The sequence below is a fragment of the Myotis yumanensis genome, unplaced genomic scaffold (genome assembly GCF_028538775.1).
Source record: "Myotis yumanensis isolate MYYU_CA2020_CCGP unplaced genomic scaffold, mMyoYum1.0.hap1 SCAF_3, whole genome shotgun sequence".
Lineage (NCBI taxonomy): Eukaryota > Metazoa > Chordata > Mammalia > Chiroptera > Vespertilionidae > Myotis > Myotis yumanensis.
Genome location: NW_027223754.1, coordinates 156,606,494 through 156,619,767, shown reverse-complemented (window position 1 = coordinate 156,619,767; position 13,274 = coordinate 156,606,494). Strand labels below are relative to the sequence as shown.

Below are 13,274 nucleotides of genomic sequence, written 5' to 3'. Positions count from 1 at the left end.
TCCTGGAGTAGGAAGATAGGAGACTCGGTGGAATTGTATTTTCATTAGCCGGAAAACGGAGATTTAGAAAGTTTAGAAACTTGACCCGAGTGAAAAGAAGAAGTGGTGGACCTTGAAAATGACTTCAGGTTTTCTCACTGCGCAGAATATAGTCAAACACGGCTGCCGTTAAATATTTTACCCTTTGTTCTCCCTGCGTGATCTACAATAATTATCTGCTTCATGCTAATATTTACTGCTGTGTTGCTGACAATTACCTGAAAGAGAAGTTGGGGTGCTTCACTGGGCTGGAAAAAGTTTAGCTAAATCAGAAAAAGCAGGTCTAATTAAGCAAATGTATTCTATATATACAGCTAAGTTTGACTCGCGCATGCGCCATACATGTAAAGCTCTCGCTGGCACCAATTGCGCGCTTGTGTTTCCATCTGTCATTGTCGATCGTGAATTTGGTCGGCACTTCTATTATAGAGAAAGGGCAAACAGCAATACTGAAGTATTTCTTCTAATTAATTTCCTTTCAATGTGCACAAAACCATGCACCGGGCCACTAGTGTTATATAAATCACAGATTCAAGTAAGACCCAACCCAAGTCACAAGTTTCAAGTGCCCATTGCTTGAGCAGCTCACGCACATCATAGGAAGCCAAATCTATCACATCCGTGAGCACAACTCACTTATGCCAGGTCAACAGTCTTACTACAAAATATGTTCATTCCAACTATCTCTTTTCCTAAAACATACCATCTTGCCATGGGTGGGAAATAACTGTGAGAGAAAAATAAACAAAAAACACAAATCATGTTTTGCTCTTAGAATGCCAGTTGACTTCTGAGCTAGTACTGGGTGGGATTCAAAGAAAAGCAAGTCTGTTCAGGCCTTCTATATTCTGAAAAATCCCTAGAAATGTTAGAATGAGGTTTCTTAATGAGCAGATTCAATGCTCACCCAATGGCCAACCTAAGACAAATGCCAAGTTTCCCTGACATCAGGACTGGTCCTTAAATAAACTCATCCCTGGACATGGGGTGCCATCTGACCCAATATTAGCTCCTGGCTCCTGGAGAGAAAAAGCATTTTACCAGATATGGTCTTCTCTACTCTTCTCTGCGTCAGCCCCTCGAGCTGGGAGGGGTCCCCACTGCACAGAGCAGCAGAAGTACAGAGCACTGACACCAAATCTCATGCTCAAGACTCCAACTAATTTTTCCCTTTCTTTGATATGTTTAAAATTATTGAACTTGTGTAAATTACCTGGAAAAATGATTTCCTACACATATTGTTAAAAAAAAAAATCTTGACAGAATAGAAGTCAAATAATCCTGAGAACTACTTTAAAAGATGTGGGGTTTAACTGTGGTGCTCCAGCAAGTTTCTAATCTGACTCATGTTATGTGGTTCAACAATTTTTTTTTTTATTTCAGAAATGGGTAAGTATTGACTTTTAGCTCTGATTACTTTCAAGTGCTTCTATATTAAAAAAGCACACACACACACACACACACACACACAAGTTCTACCCTACACAAGACAAGGCAGAAAGAAATAGTGCTTTAGAAACAATGATTGTGTACTGCAATAGCCAAAGAAGCCTACAAGAAAAAACAAAACATTTGTAGAAGAAAATAGGCAGAGAAGTGAAATTTTCAAGATATTTCATAGGTATAAAAACAATTTTTCAGCATCCATATTGAATTAGCAGCCCACCACATAAATTACTTTTCACAGATTCTATGTGATCTAAGTAATAAAAAGGATCTATCACTATATAGATCAGTGGTTCTCAACCTTCTGGCCCTTTAAATACAGTTCCTCATGTTGTGACCCAACCATAAAATTATTTTCGTTGCTACTTCATAACTGTAATGTTGCTACTGTTATGACTCGTAATGAAAATATCTGATATGCAGGATGGTCTTAGGCGACCCCTGTGAAAGGGTCGTTCAACCGCCAAAGGGGTCGCGACCCACAGGTTGAGAACCACTGATATAGATGAATAAAGCAATCCCTGGTTAGATGTACTGCAACAACTTGAGGGGAAAGTGAGATTATTCAAGTTCTAAAATGATTGGAACTCAGCACTCACTAAAGTGAAACACAAACAAAATATGAAGATGACTTCAAATTCAGAAGGTTTCTAAATTTCCATATTTTATTTCAGTTTTCTAATTACAAATTATAGCTACAAAGTACAAAATCATTAGGTTATTTATTCCCAATAGAACTTTCTAATTCCCTTACCAGTTCTTATGCTTCTAACTCTGTAGCAAGTCAGAGAAGACTTTTTTCCCTGCCCCGCTCCCCCCGCGCCCTCCCCCCCTCACACACACAAATTCTGAAACTCCACTGTGAATGCTCTCAGCCATGAAGCATGCACTGACCCCCACACCCCAGGGCTCTCTCGAACATGCTGACAGAATCTGCCAATACACAGGGACAAGGACAGAACGGTGACGTGGCATTCCCTGAGATTTAAAAAGGCCCCTGTGGTCAAAGGAGAATAGCTAAAGATGTTCAAGACACCAAAGCCAGGGCTTCATTTAGACTCCAAAATTTTAAGCAATTGTGAAAGACAGAAAGCAGGTATTAATGCTAGCATAAAAATATTTTTTTAAATTCAGTGTTTATTTGTCAAATACCAACTGCTTTTTCTTTCATTCCTTTCTGTTTCTGATCTTTGGAAAAACCACATCAGTATCAAATGTCACTTAGCTCTTATTCAAACAGGGGAAAGCAGACACAGCGGCTGCACCAGTGACTTGGCTGACCTGGGCCCTAAGTAAAAACAAACCTCTATCAATCACCAGATGTAAGCAATTGGGTAGTGATCACTTTAATTAATTGAACAGCTTTCCTGAAATTTACTGTATAATTTCGACCCTCCCAACACCTTTCCCAGCAGCACCTAACAATGGGGTCATTTTCTTCGGTTGTTTAAAGGAGAAAAACATTTTTAACGTCACTGGATTAAATATATTTTTAAATTATTCAAGATTAAGATGGCAAACTACTTAATTTTAGAAATTAAATCATTCACATTCTAAATGCTGCCTTCAAATGCCCAAGTCAAAATTATTCCAAAATATCTTCAATGCATGAATATGTTATCCCCCTTAAACTTACGGAAAAGCTAACACCATTTTCATTTTATTTGAAAACTTGTATTTGCAAAATAATGCGCAATGGTATTTCTAACTTCAATCACATTAATTTATCTGGATAAAAGTTCCTATTTTGATTTGATGCTTCTGAACCTGGATTTCCACCGCGGGCGCCACACTTAAAAGAGGATACTCCAGTGCCTTATTAAAAGCTCCCATTTCTCCTCACAAAACAACTCCAATGATTCTCCACTAGCAGCTAAGTAATAATACCTAACCCACAGGTCCCATGCCAACCATTAAGCAATACCAGAGGTAAAGTCTCAGTCAACAGAATATAATCAAATACATGTCTCTATGGGGTGCAGGCGGCTCCCCTGAATTGTGGAGGCCAGTTCAGCAATGAGTGAAGTGTAAAGTGTGTTGTTACAATGATACTTCAAATTTAGCAGAGAGAGACTGGGGCTGAAAAACAAGTCAACAGTTTTAAACACCTCATCACCCACTGAAGGGAGTATTCTTATTTTGCTTCTAAGGCAGTGGTTCTCAACCTTCTGGCCCTTTAAATACAGTTCCTCATGTTGTGACCCAACCATAAAATTATTTTCGTTGCTACTTCCTAACTGTAATGTTGCTACTGTTATGAACCGTAATGTAAATATCTGATATGCAGGATGGTCTTAGGCGACCCCTGTGAAAGGGTCGTTCGACCATCGCGACCCACAGGTTGAGAACCGCTGTTCTAAGGTCTTTACTCCAGCTCATATCCAACTGCTACTCATAGTCCCTGCAGACATACATACGAAATCCTGCTAACATTCACTTACAAGGAGAGAAGTGTAATATTTGCTGAGACAGGTCCTAGATTTGGAATGGTCTCCAATTCATTGTTGTTCAGTTTCCTATAAATGCCCCCAAAAAAAGAAAAAAGAAAGAAAGCTGATTAGGTCATCTGTAATTCAGAGAGACGAAACTCTATAAAATTATTTAAAATTATTGCTAACTCAAGTTAGCAGTTTTAAATAATTTATTGCAATCCAAATGTTTTCACAGTTAAGCAATGTGATGGGTAGTGTTTTATTCAAACGTCAAATAGAAGATAACTAAGACTCACACTTCTCGAAGGCTTTGTAGGTGGCTCGTGGAACTTGCCTTGATGACAGACAATCTGTTGTGACTTAAGTCCCTGTGAGAAAACAAAAATAAAATGATAAGTCGTTTGAAAAATCACTAATAGCACTTAATGATGTACAAGACAGAATGGATCTGTGAAATATCTCTACCAACACTGGTGGTGACATAAGCCATAATTGGCCCATCCTGACCATAAACTAGATGGTAACCAAAATGCCAAACTCCAAAAACACAAACTCTGCGGACAGAATTAGTTTAGGAGGCTGGCAGATTCCAAGGCTTTAAGCCCACAAGTGTTTTAGGAGATGTGTTTTGGCACAGGGTGAACAGGCCTTTTGTGAGCGGGCTGTTTTGCTTCACCTTCCCCATCCCCTACCATCTCCTCACTTCCAACGTGATATGATGAAGTCATGGCTTAAGAAAAGTGGCTAATTAGGCAGGTTGCCGAAACTAAAACCTCTAAAGAAATCTTTTTCTTTTATTATCATAAATTTAAACATCAAGTGTCTTATTATAGTCCAACAAAGTAGAAATTGCTTTTCACACATTTATTTATCTGGGCTAAGGCAACAAATTATTTAAAGTATCATTTTGTGGTGTGTGTGTGTGTGTGTGTGTGTGTGTGTTTGCATGCGTGCACACTCGAATGCTGAGGGTAGAAAACAACCTAAACCCTATGCTCTCCTGAATTCCCCAAATCTCAGTACAGTGGGGCCTTAACTTACGAGTTTAATTCGTCCTGAGACCGAGCTCGTTAAGGAGCTCGTTAACTCAAATTACTCTATCAATTCAATGTAAAAAATCGGCAGAGAGACAGCTGGTATCTCGAAAAACTCGTTAGTCGGGACACTCGTAAGTGAAGGCCCCACTGTATCTGGTAATATATTGTGTCATTTAAACCACATTAGCCACCTCACAAAGTTAAGCAGAATGTACAGAAGGCTGTGATCACATTTCTTTTCAATCATTAAAATAACTCTGCTTTCTTACGCAAAGACTCAGTCTAACTTGACCTAACAATTTCCATTGGACATTATTCTTTTTTAAAAGAAGCAACATAAAACTTCTACATATGCAATATGTAGGCTAGGAAGTCATCACAGCATTTAAGATTCAAGCTGTGATTTTTAAACCTGCCAAATATTTGGTTATCTTCCCTATATTTGTCAGCACATGGAATACGTGCCCTCAAAATGGTGCAATGAAAATAAAGTGACTGAACAGCCATTGAAAACCAGGCTAACAACAATATGGTGTAAAGCGCTCCCGCTGAAAAAGGTTAACCAACGCTTACTAAATTAATTCTTTTGGTGTTTAAAGAGAAAGATTTTTAAATAACCAAAGTTTCAAATAACCAAATTTGATTGGAGAAAAAGCATGAACCATTTGTTATATGCTCAAGCATGCCCCCCCCAAAAGAAAAAGGCAGAGAAACACAGTGTTACTCAGTGCCCATCCATTAGTTAACAATTAGAAATCAGAGAGCCTTTTCAGTCTTTGAATTTTTGTTTTGAGAATAAACCTGTATTTCTCCATTTCACACACGCACAAAAATCTGCAAAGGTTTTTTTATTTGAAACATGTTTGCCTAAAGACCTACCAGACAGTAACAGACATGAGCAGATTTGTTCTGGTAGAGTTATAACATGAAAAAAAAAATCTGGCACAGTCTTTCAACTATAAAAATCCTGCAATTACAACCACTGCTGTGCATGCTCACCACGCTGGAGCCAGACACTTTCCCTCACAGCCCCAGCTCAGGTCCATCTGGAGTTCATCAAGGAAACCGTGAGCCCAGCAACTCACGTTAGGATTCAAACAAAACCTGTGTGCTTTTAGCACCACAGACAGTCACAGATTTCCCACAGGGTTCAGAAAACAACCAAGGAAAAGAGTCCTTCACCTGGGAGGTAGCCTGAATCAACAGAAAGTCTCACTTGGACCCACTTAACTAAACATTGAACCGGCAAAAAACTGCCTCCCCTATTGTTTCAAGTTTTTTTGTTTTGTTTTGTTTTTTAAGGAGGAACCAATCTGGCATTTACATTTAACACAGGTGATTTTCTTTTTAATTAGAAAAACTAAAACCATACTCTTCACTTCAGTTTAAGGATCATTCCACAAGGCAATCCTGTGAGGAAAGAGATGGAGTGCCTAGCATTTTTCCCAACCAGTAATGGAGAAACTGCCTCCAGAGAACAGTGCACATGCTGGGGGGACCGCTCACTTCTGATTCAGAAGCAAGAGCTGGTAACCTTAACTATTTCAGTTACTGCAACACTTCCACTCCTGAATTCTGTGTACCACTATTAAAACCACATTCTAAGTGGGAGAAAAAAAGACACCCCTTAAGTGACTTTTACTGCTAAATACTTAAAGCCATGAAACTTTTAATGCACCTAAATTTAGACTTAATTCAGTTTATGTTTCAGAAATGCTTATTTTCCAGTTAAAGGATGTCACATTTTCCTTATATTGTTTTTATAGCTAGACCATTACAAACAAATTCCAGTTGTACAATGTCCATGTTTTGTTAAAACCCGTAAGAACATTCAGAAAGGAAGGCAGATTCATTTTAGACTCCCATTAGTGAACATCTTCACCAAGAAACTTTTTTTGGAGAAAAAGAAACCATTTCTATTATGTTTAGGGACATATCTTTTTTAAATGTTTAACAATTTTTTTGAATTTTTTTAAAATTTATATTTCAATTATCATTTACATTCAAGATTATTTTTTTGTTGGTTTCAGGTGTACAGCTACACATAGTGGTTAGACAACCATATACTTTACAAAGTGTTACCAAGAAACCTTAAAAAAAAACAACACAAAAAAACTTTTGGTAGTGAGGTTAATAAAAGGAAAAGGTGGTCAGGCAGGGAGGTGTTAACTATTTACCCAGAACTCAGCTGGCCAAATACTTGAAAAATCAAACTCTACTTGGTAGAGGCAATCTTCCTGAATATTAGCAAGCGCTTAGATACATATATGAAAATAATTAATTTACAACAATTGGTTCCAGCTATCATTTTCTTCCTTTCAGCATTTGGCAATCTGACTTCCAAGTCAAATTTTAAAATGCAAATCCAGCACAGCTTCTTAATCAATCCCACTGGGGCCCGCAGAGCTGCTAATTCAGCAGAAATCTGGAAAGCTGAAAAACAAAAAGCCAGGCTGTAGCTGTTTTAAGACACTGATCCAGAGTGACTCATAAATCAGCCTGCTATGTTCAAGTTTTAGTCTGGAAAATACAGAAAAACAGCTGCGAAAACCATACGGACTATTACCCCCACCCCAGCCCTAATTCTGATACCAACCAAAGGATTTATAACAGGCGGACACTAAGGAAATCCCACCAGCAGAAAGAAGTCCCTTTCGGACTCTTTTCCCCTGAGCCCTACTAACTCAAACATCTCTACGTGTACAATAAATAATTTTGAAATTCCAGCGAAATTTTAATAATACTTGAAGCTCTCAATGGCAATTGAGCAACTTTCCCCTCTCTGGCTAAGTAACATATTTCTAACAAGTGCTCTTCTTTAGGTTCAGGACTCTGTGAGCACAACTCTAGATGTAAACTCAAGAATGCCTTTTAAGGCAGTTAGTTGTAAGCAACCTTCAAATAGTTACTGTTTTAAGAGCCACTTCCACTAAAATATTAGAAGTTACTTTTTGAAAGAACTAACGGCAGCATTATTATGTTACAGTTCAAACTATTCAACTTTTCACACATGAGGTTCCTATGGCAATAAATTACAACTGAACAACGTGAAAAAATAAATAATTATAACAAACAGAAAGACTGATTTTTTTTTAAACTTGCTAATTTAACAAAACAACAAAAAAAAGGAGGACACTAAACTTTTTCTGAAGAGTGCTCCCATAAGCTAGTCCTGAGGCCAACTTTCATTACTTTAATTACCTAAGGAAAGGAAGTTAAGATACAGAAGAACAATATGCATTTTTCTACTTATGTCTAAACTCTGAAACAATCTACTTAAAAGCCTTTCTCATTACGTAAAATTTAAGAAGCAGCTTTCTTATGCCTCCTGTTACCAACACCAAGTAACAGAGAAGTTAAAGCTCCATTTCTTAGGTTTTTCTTCTCCTTTCAAAGGTGGAGAGAGGAGACCTGCAGAGCTTTAAGCACAAACAAAAGGAACATTTACAATAAAGAATTTAGACCACATGGTTCGGTGACAACTACAAAGTTGGTTAAAAGTCACACAAGTACAAGAATGACAGAGCTGTCCAATGAGTGATCACAGTGGGGCTTCTGACAACAGACCTAGTGCTTATTTATACAAGTGGAACTTATTTTCACATACATTTAAGGAATGTGGACTTGTATTGAGACAATTTACTGCTGGCGGAAATGTAATTAAAGATTGTGCTAACCAAATAAACTGTAATTTGTTTTTAGTGTGCCACCAAATTATCTGCAAAACAAAATCCTAATTAGGTCAGCTACTTTTAAGATAATGTTTAAATAGGTTCCAAGCCCCTTTTGGTTGAACTCAACTTCTAATCAAGAGCAATACAGTTATTTTTTAAAAGACAACCAAATTCACAAAAATATAATATTGCAGGGTATGAGGCCTCTTGATATTGAGAAACTATTGAATATAAATTAGATTTGTGAAAGATCCAAGCCTTTCCAAACACAGCCCAGGAAGCACTACTATATTCATTTTCTTTTTCTCTTCCCTCTGTTATTCATAGGTGTTCACCTCCAGTCAGTTCCATATGTTGTCAATAGAGCCATTCACATTTCATGAATAAGGCAGCATGACCTCCACAAGAGGCAATTGAGCAGAATTAGCCACAACTAATTGAAAGTCTTCCTGCTTTGGGTTAAAGCCTTTATCTCCATCTTCAATTGTAATAAAAACTACTAAATAAGACATCCCGTGATAAGCGATTAAATATCAATCTAAAACTCTCCAGTTCTCCTTTTTTATTAAACCAAGGTTTACTAACACACAAAGAATATTATTTTGATGGCCAACAGTTCTACAATTCAAAAATAAATATTCTGATTGGCACAATGATTTAAAAACAATTTCCTTCTACCATTATTATTATTATTATTATGACATTAGGATAGTCTACTAGAATTGTTTAGGAACTTAGCATTTCCATTGCAATTCTGCTAGGCCCAAATCTATTAAGTATAGACTGTACTTTTACTTCTTTGAAACAGTAACTTTTTTATTTTTAAAGCACAAGTTTTGACTGTTTACATGTTACAGGAGTCCTCCCATTTCAACAAAACTAAGGTTGGGAGAGAATAAAGACATGACATTTGGAAAGAATCAGCCTTTCCAACTAAACTACATTTTTTTCCTTGTTCTTGCACGCAGTTGGCAGTGATTTCAGGTTTTCAGACTTCACAGCTAGCATCCAAAAACTTGCATAATAGCACTCAGCACTCTCTCCTAAACCGTCTGGGCGTGCTGAGCAGCCACAGAAATCACGCCCTTGGTTCTCAAAACCAGCTCCTTCCCTTCCAGATCTACTGATCGGCCTTGCCAACTTCCCACCGGAACGAAGACGCTACGATCTGGTCTAGGAGGGGGGTTTATGGAGCACCGGAGAACGAACAACAAAAGAATGTCCATCTACCACAGCTTGGACAGTGCCCCAACTCTAGAGAGAGGGCTTCCTACATGAAAGGAGCGCATTCAATACTGGTGGGGTACAGGGGAGGGGCCTGGCACAGTTAGAAACTATAGTTGAACCCCAGGATCTTACACACGCACAGGGGGAACTGAGAACTCCCATAGTCCGCAGGTGGCCACCTCTCCCGGCCAGGCAGGGGCGCGCACTGGAACCCCCTGGGGAAGCTCCAGGCGCAGGAAGTTGACTCTACCCCCAGAGTTGTCAGTGGCTCCCTCCCCTCGCCCAAGTGAGGCTGGACGGGTGCGCCTAGGACCCCACATCCCCCCCACCCCCAAGCGCAGCCCTCAAGGCGCAGGGGAAGGGAGACCACCGAGTCCCCGATGGCTCCTTTCCATCCGCACCCAGCGCCCTCGAGGCCTGGGCCAAGCGCAGCTGCCCGGGAAAACGCTGCTGCGCGCCAAGTGCCCAGACCCGTGGCTGGCTTCCCTCCCCCGCCTTCGGGGAGAATACTTACAGCCGAGCGACCCAGGGCGGGAGCGGCTCGGGAAGGTGCGCCAGCCGCAGGCGGCTGCAGTCCAGCAGGTCTCCGAGGCAGCGGCAGGGAGCCGGGCACCGGCGCTCGGCGGCGACCCCCCGGCTGATGCCCGCGGCCGGGCCCGCGCGTCCCCACAGCGCGCACAGCAGCAGCCCCAGCGCCGCCGCGGGCGCCCGGAGCTTCGGCGCGCCCATCGCGGTCCCGCGGCCTCTCGCCCGGCCCCGCGCTCCGCAGCCGGCGCGCTCGGAGCCCCGCACGAACTTCCAGCCGAGGGTGATGCCCGCGCCCCGGACCGCGTGTGCGCGCCCTCCCCTCGCGCTCCCAGGTGAACTCCTTTCTTTCACTCTCCCCGGCGAAGCCTTTTCCTGCACCGGAGCAGCGTGAGGGAAACCGAAAAGGAGGGCGACCCGCGGCAGAGGGGCCGGACGAGCAGCGTCGGCGCGCCGAAGCCCCTTCCACCCGCACAAGAAACTTTTCGGCCGCCTCCCCGCCGCGGAGCGCCCAGTCCCGGCTCGGCGGAGTCGGGGGCGGGGCGAGCGGCGGCCGGCGCGCGCCCATTGGCCGGCCGGGCCCCTGGCCACGTGACAATAACAGGGCTCCAAGCCCTGGGCGGGAGCGCAGGAGAAAGTGGAGCTGAGGTTGTAGGAAATTCGGGGTTACATTTTCCAGCCTCTCGGGCCAGAAGTTCCACTACATCCTGGGAAGCATATATCAAATGGCGTTGGAGAGTCGAAGGTAGTGAGCAAACGAGTATATAACGTTAGGGCAGCTCGCGGAGTTGGAGGTATTTCAGGGAACATCAGGGGAGTCCAGTTAAGTTAGCTCTGTCACCAGAAAACTTTTCAATTCCAAGTGTTAAAAAGGTATAAATTGTCCTACTATCCATAGATAAACAATGGTTTCAATGAAAGCGCAATTTTCTTTAACAGTCATGCTGGTCGGGTTTTTCCATATATTGGCTCCAAAAAAATAAAATGTAGAAGTCGTGGTATTGGAAATGGTATATTGAGTTACAAATAGCCAGCTGGATAGACCTGGGAGGAAATTATGGGAAATGGCCTTCTAATAAACCGCGATGGCAATCATAGATTGCATGCAATAGGGGGAAATAATAAAAGTAGTCACAGTAATATTTCAGAGCAAAATGAAAACTAAGTGGGAAGAATTAATCTATGTACCATGGTCCACCTGGGCTTTGAGTGATGACAAATCCCGATCGAGAATGCTACCAGGCCAGAAGTGCTTGCCTGCCTCCTCTGTCGGGTGGATTCAGCACACAGGACTTGCCAGGGAAGTCTGTCCCTTGACTTACTCTTGCAGGTGATTGGGGCCACCTCAGAGATCATCTGGGAACGCCCTCCTCTGTAGGATGAAATAGAGCCAGAGAAGGGAACTAACCTACTTGTGGCAAAAACTGGAAGCTGATTTTAAACTTCCACTTCTGCAATCAGCGTTGCTTGGGTGTTTTCTGCCAAAGCATTCCTCGGGGCCACTTACACTTTTCATTATTGAGAAGTGGAGAGAGCTTGTAGAGTTGAGACCTTAACTCCAACTCTAATGCCCATTGATTTCCACTGTAGCAAATGACCCGGATAAGCACCCCCATTCATGAGGGAGAGCAGTGACTCGCTTTGAAGTTGAGGCACCCTGCTTCACGTCCATATCCCATCCTCTTCTTCCCAGCTGCCATTAGCATCAACTCCACCCTCTTTTTTGATGACTTAGAAAATATTGATAATGACAGCACCTTGGTTTTCAAGTGAACATTTTGCCTACTTGGGAGTGGTCCAGACACGCCACGGTCAATTTACGGATTTCCCATCTCTGTCTCCCTCATCTATTACATGTGGAGAAAATTGGGCTTGGTGCATTGGAGTTTTTAAATATATATTTTATTGATTTTCTACAGAGAAGAAGGGAGAGGGATAGAGAGTTAGAAACATCGACGAGAGAGAAACATCCATCAGCTGCCTCCTGCACACCCCCTACTGGGGATGTGCCCGCAACCAAGGTACATGCCCTTGATCAGAATGGAATCTGGGACCTTTCAGTACGCAGGCCGATGCTCTATCCACTGAGCCAAACTGGTCAGGGCAGGAGTTTTTAAAAAGGAAAAAAAAAATATGCCATTATATATGTGCCATTATGTATTAGCATGGTGGCATGAGTATGGTGGCTTGCTGATTGACACATCACCCACCTGACAGAGATAGTCAGAAATAGATAGGCTACCACTTTGGGGAGGCTTGTCTCATTTCCATTCCGCAATCTATACTCTCCTTATATTACTTCACCGTTTGTGAGTTCTATTTACACCCACATGCTGATATTTACCATATCCATATTCGAGCCCAGATATTTCTCCTAAACTCTAGATTCATATATTCAACCATCTGTAGATCATCTCAAATTGATGTCCATATGTAACAAGTCTGGAATTAAATTTCACAGCCCCTAGCCTACTGCTTTTCCTCCAGATTTTACTATCTCAAGGAAAGACACCTCCCTCCGGCCAGATGGAGATCCAGACGCCTGATTCACTCTTAACACTTCCTCATTCTCAGCACCACCTGTACATTAAATTAATTAGCAAGTCCTGATGACGCTAGCAACTAAATATACCTCTTCTCTATCTCCATAGACATTGTGTAAACTCAGACCACCATCAGCTCTTGCTTGTGTTACTGCCATAGCCTCTTTCCTGGCTGACATGCCAGGCCTTTCTCCACAGTGCAGTCAAATGATGTCCCAAAAGCTCAAATCCGAGCCTTGACTCAATGACCTAGTTCCTTTCACAGGCTACCATTGCCCTCAGTGTGTGTGTTTGGCCTCTACTGATCTCTCAAACTCTTTTTATTTAATCCTCTCCCTTTTATTCTAGGAA

At 41.7% G+C, this 13,274-nt stretch overlaps 1 protein-coding gene across 2 annotated transcripts in view; it reads right to left on the bottom strand.

Annotated features, from left to right (window-relative positions):
• Positions 1–10,837, bottom strand: part of LRIG3 (leucine rich repeats and immunoglobulin like domains 3) — a 49,584-nt gene extending 38,747 nt beyond the window's left edge. For both annotated transcript variants that reach the window (XM_070409842.1, XM_070409843.1), the window contains exons 1-3: positions 10,370–10,837; positions 4,214–4,285; positions 3,927–4,001 (exon numbers count right to left, since the gene is read on the bottom strand). In XM_070409842.1, coding sequence (XP_070265943.1) covers positions 3,927–4,001; positions 4,214–4,285; positions 10,370–10,584 — 362 coding nt within the window. In that variant the 5' untranslated portion in view covers positions 10,585–10,837. The remainder of the gene's footprint in view (positions 1–3,926; positions 4,002–4,213; positions 4,286–10,369) is intronic.
• Positions 10,838–13,274: the final 2,437 nt, after the last annotated feature.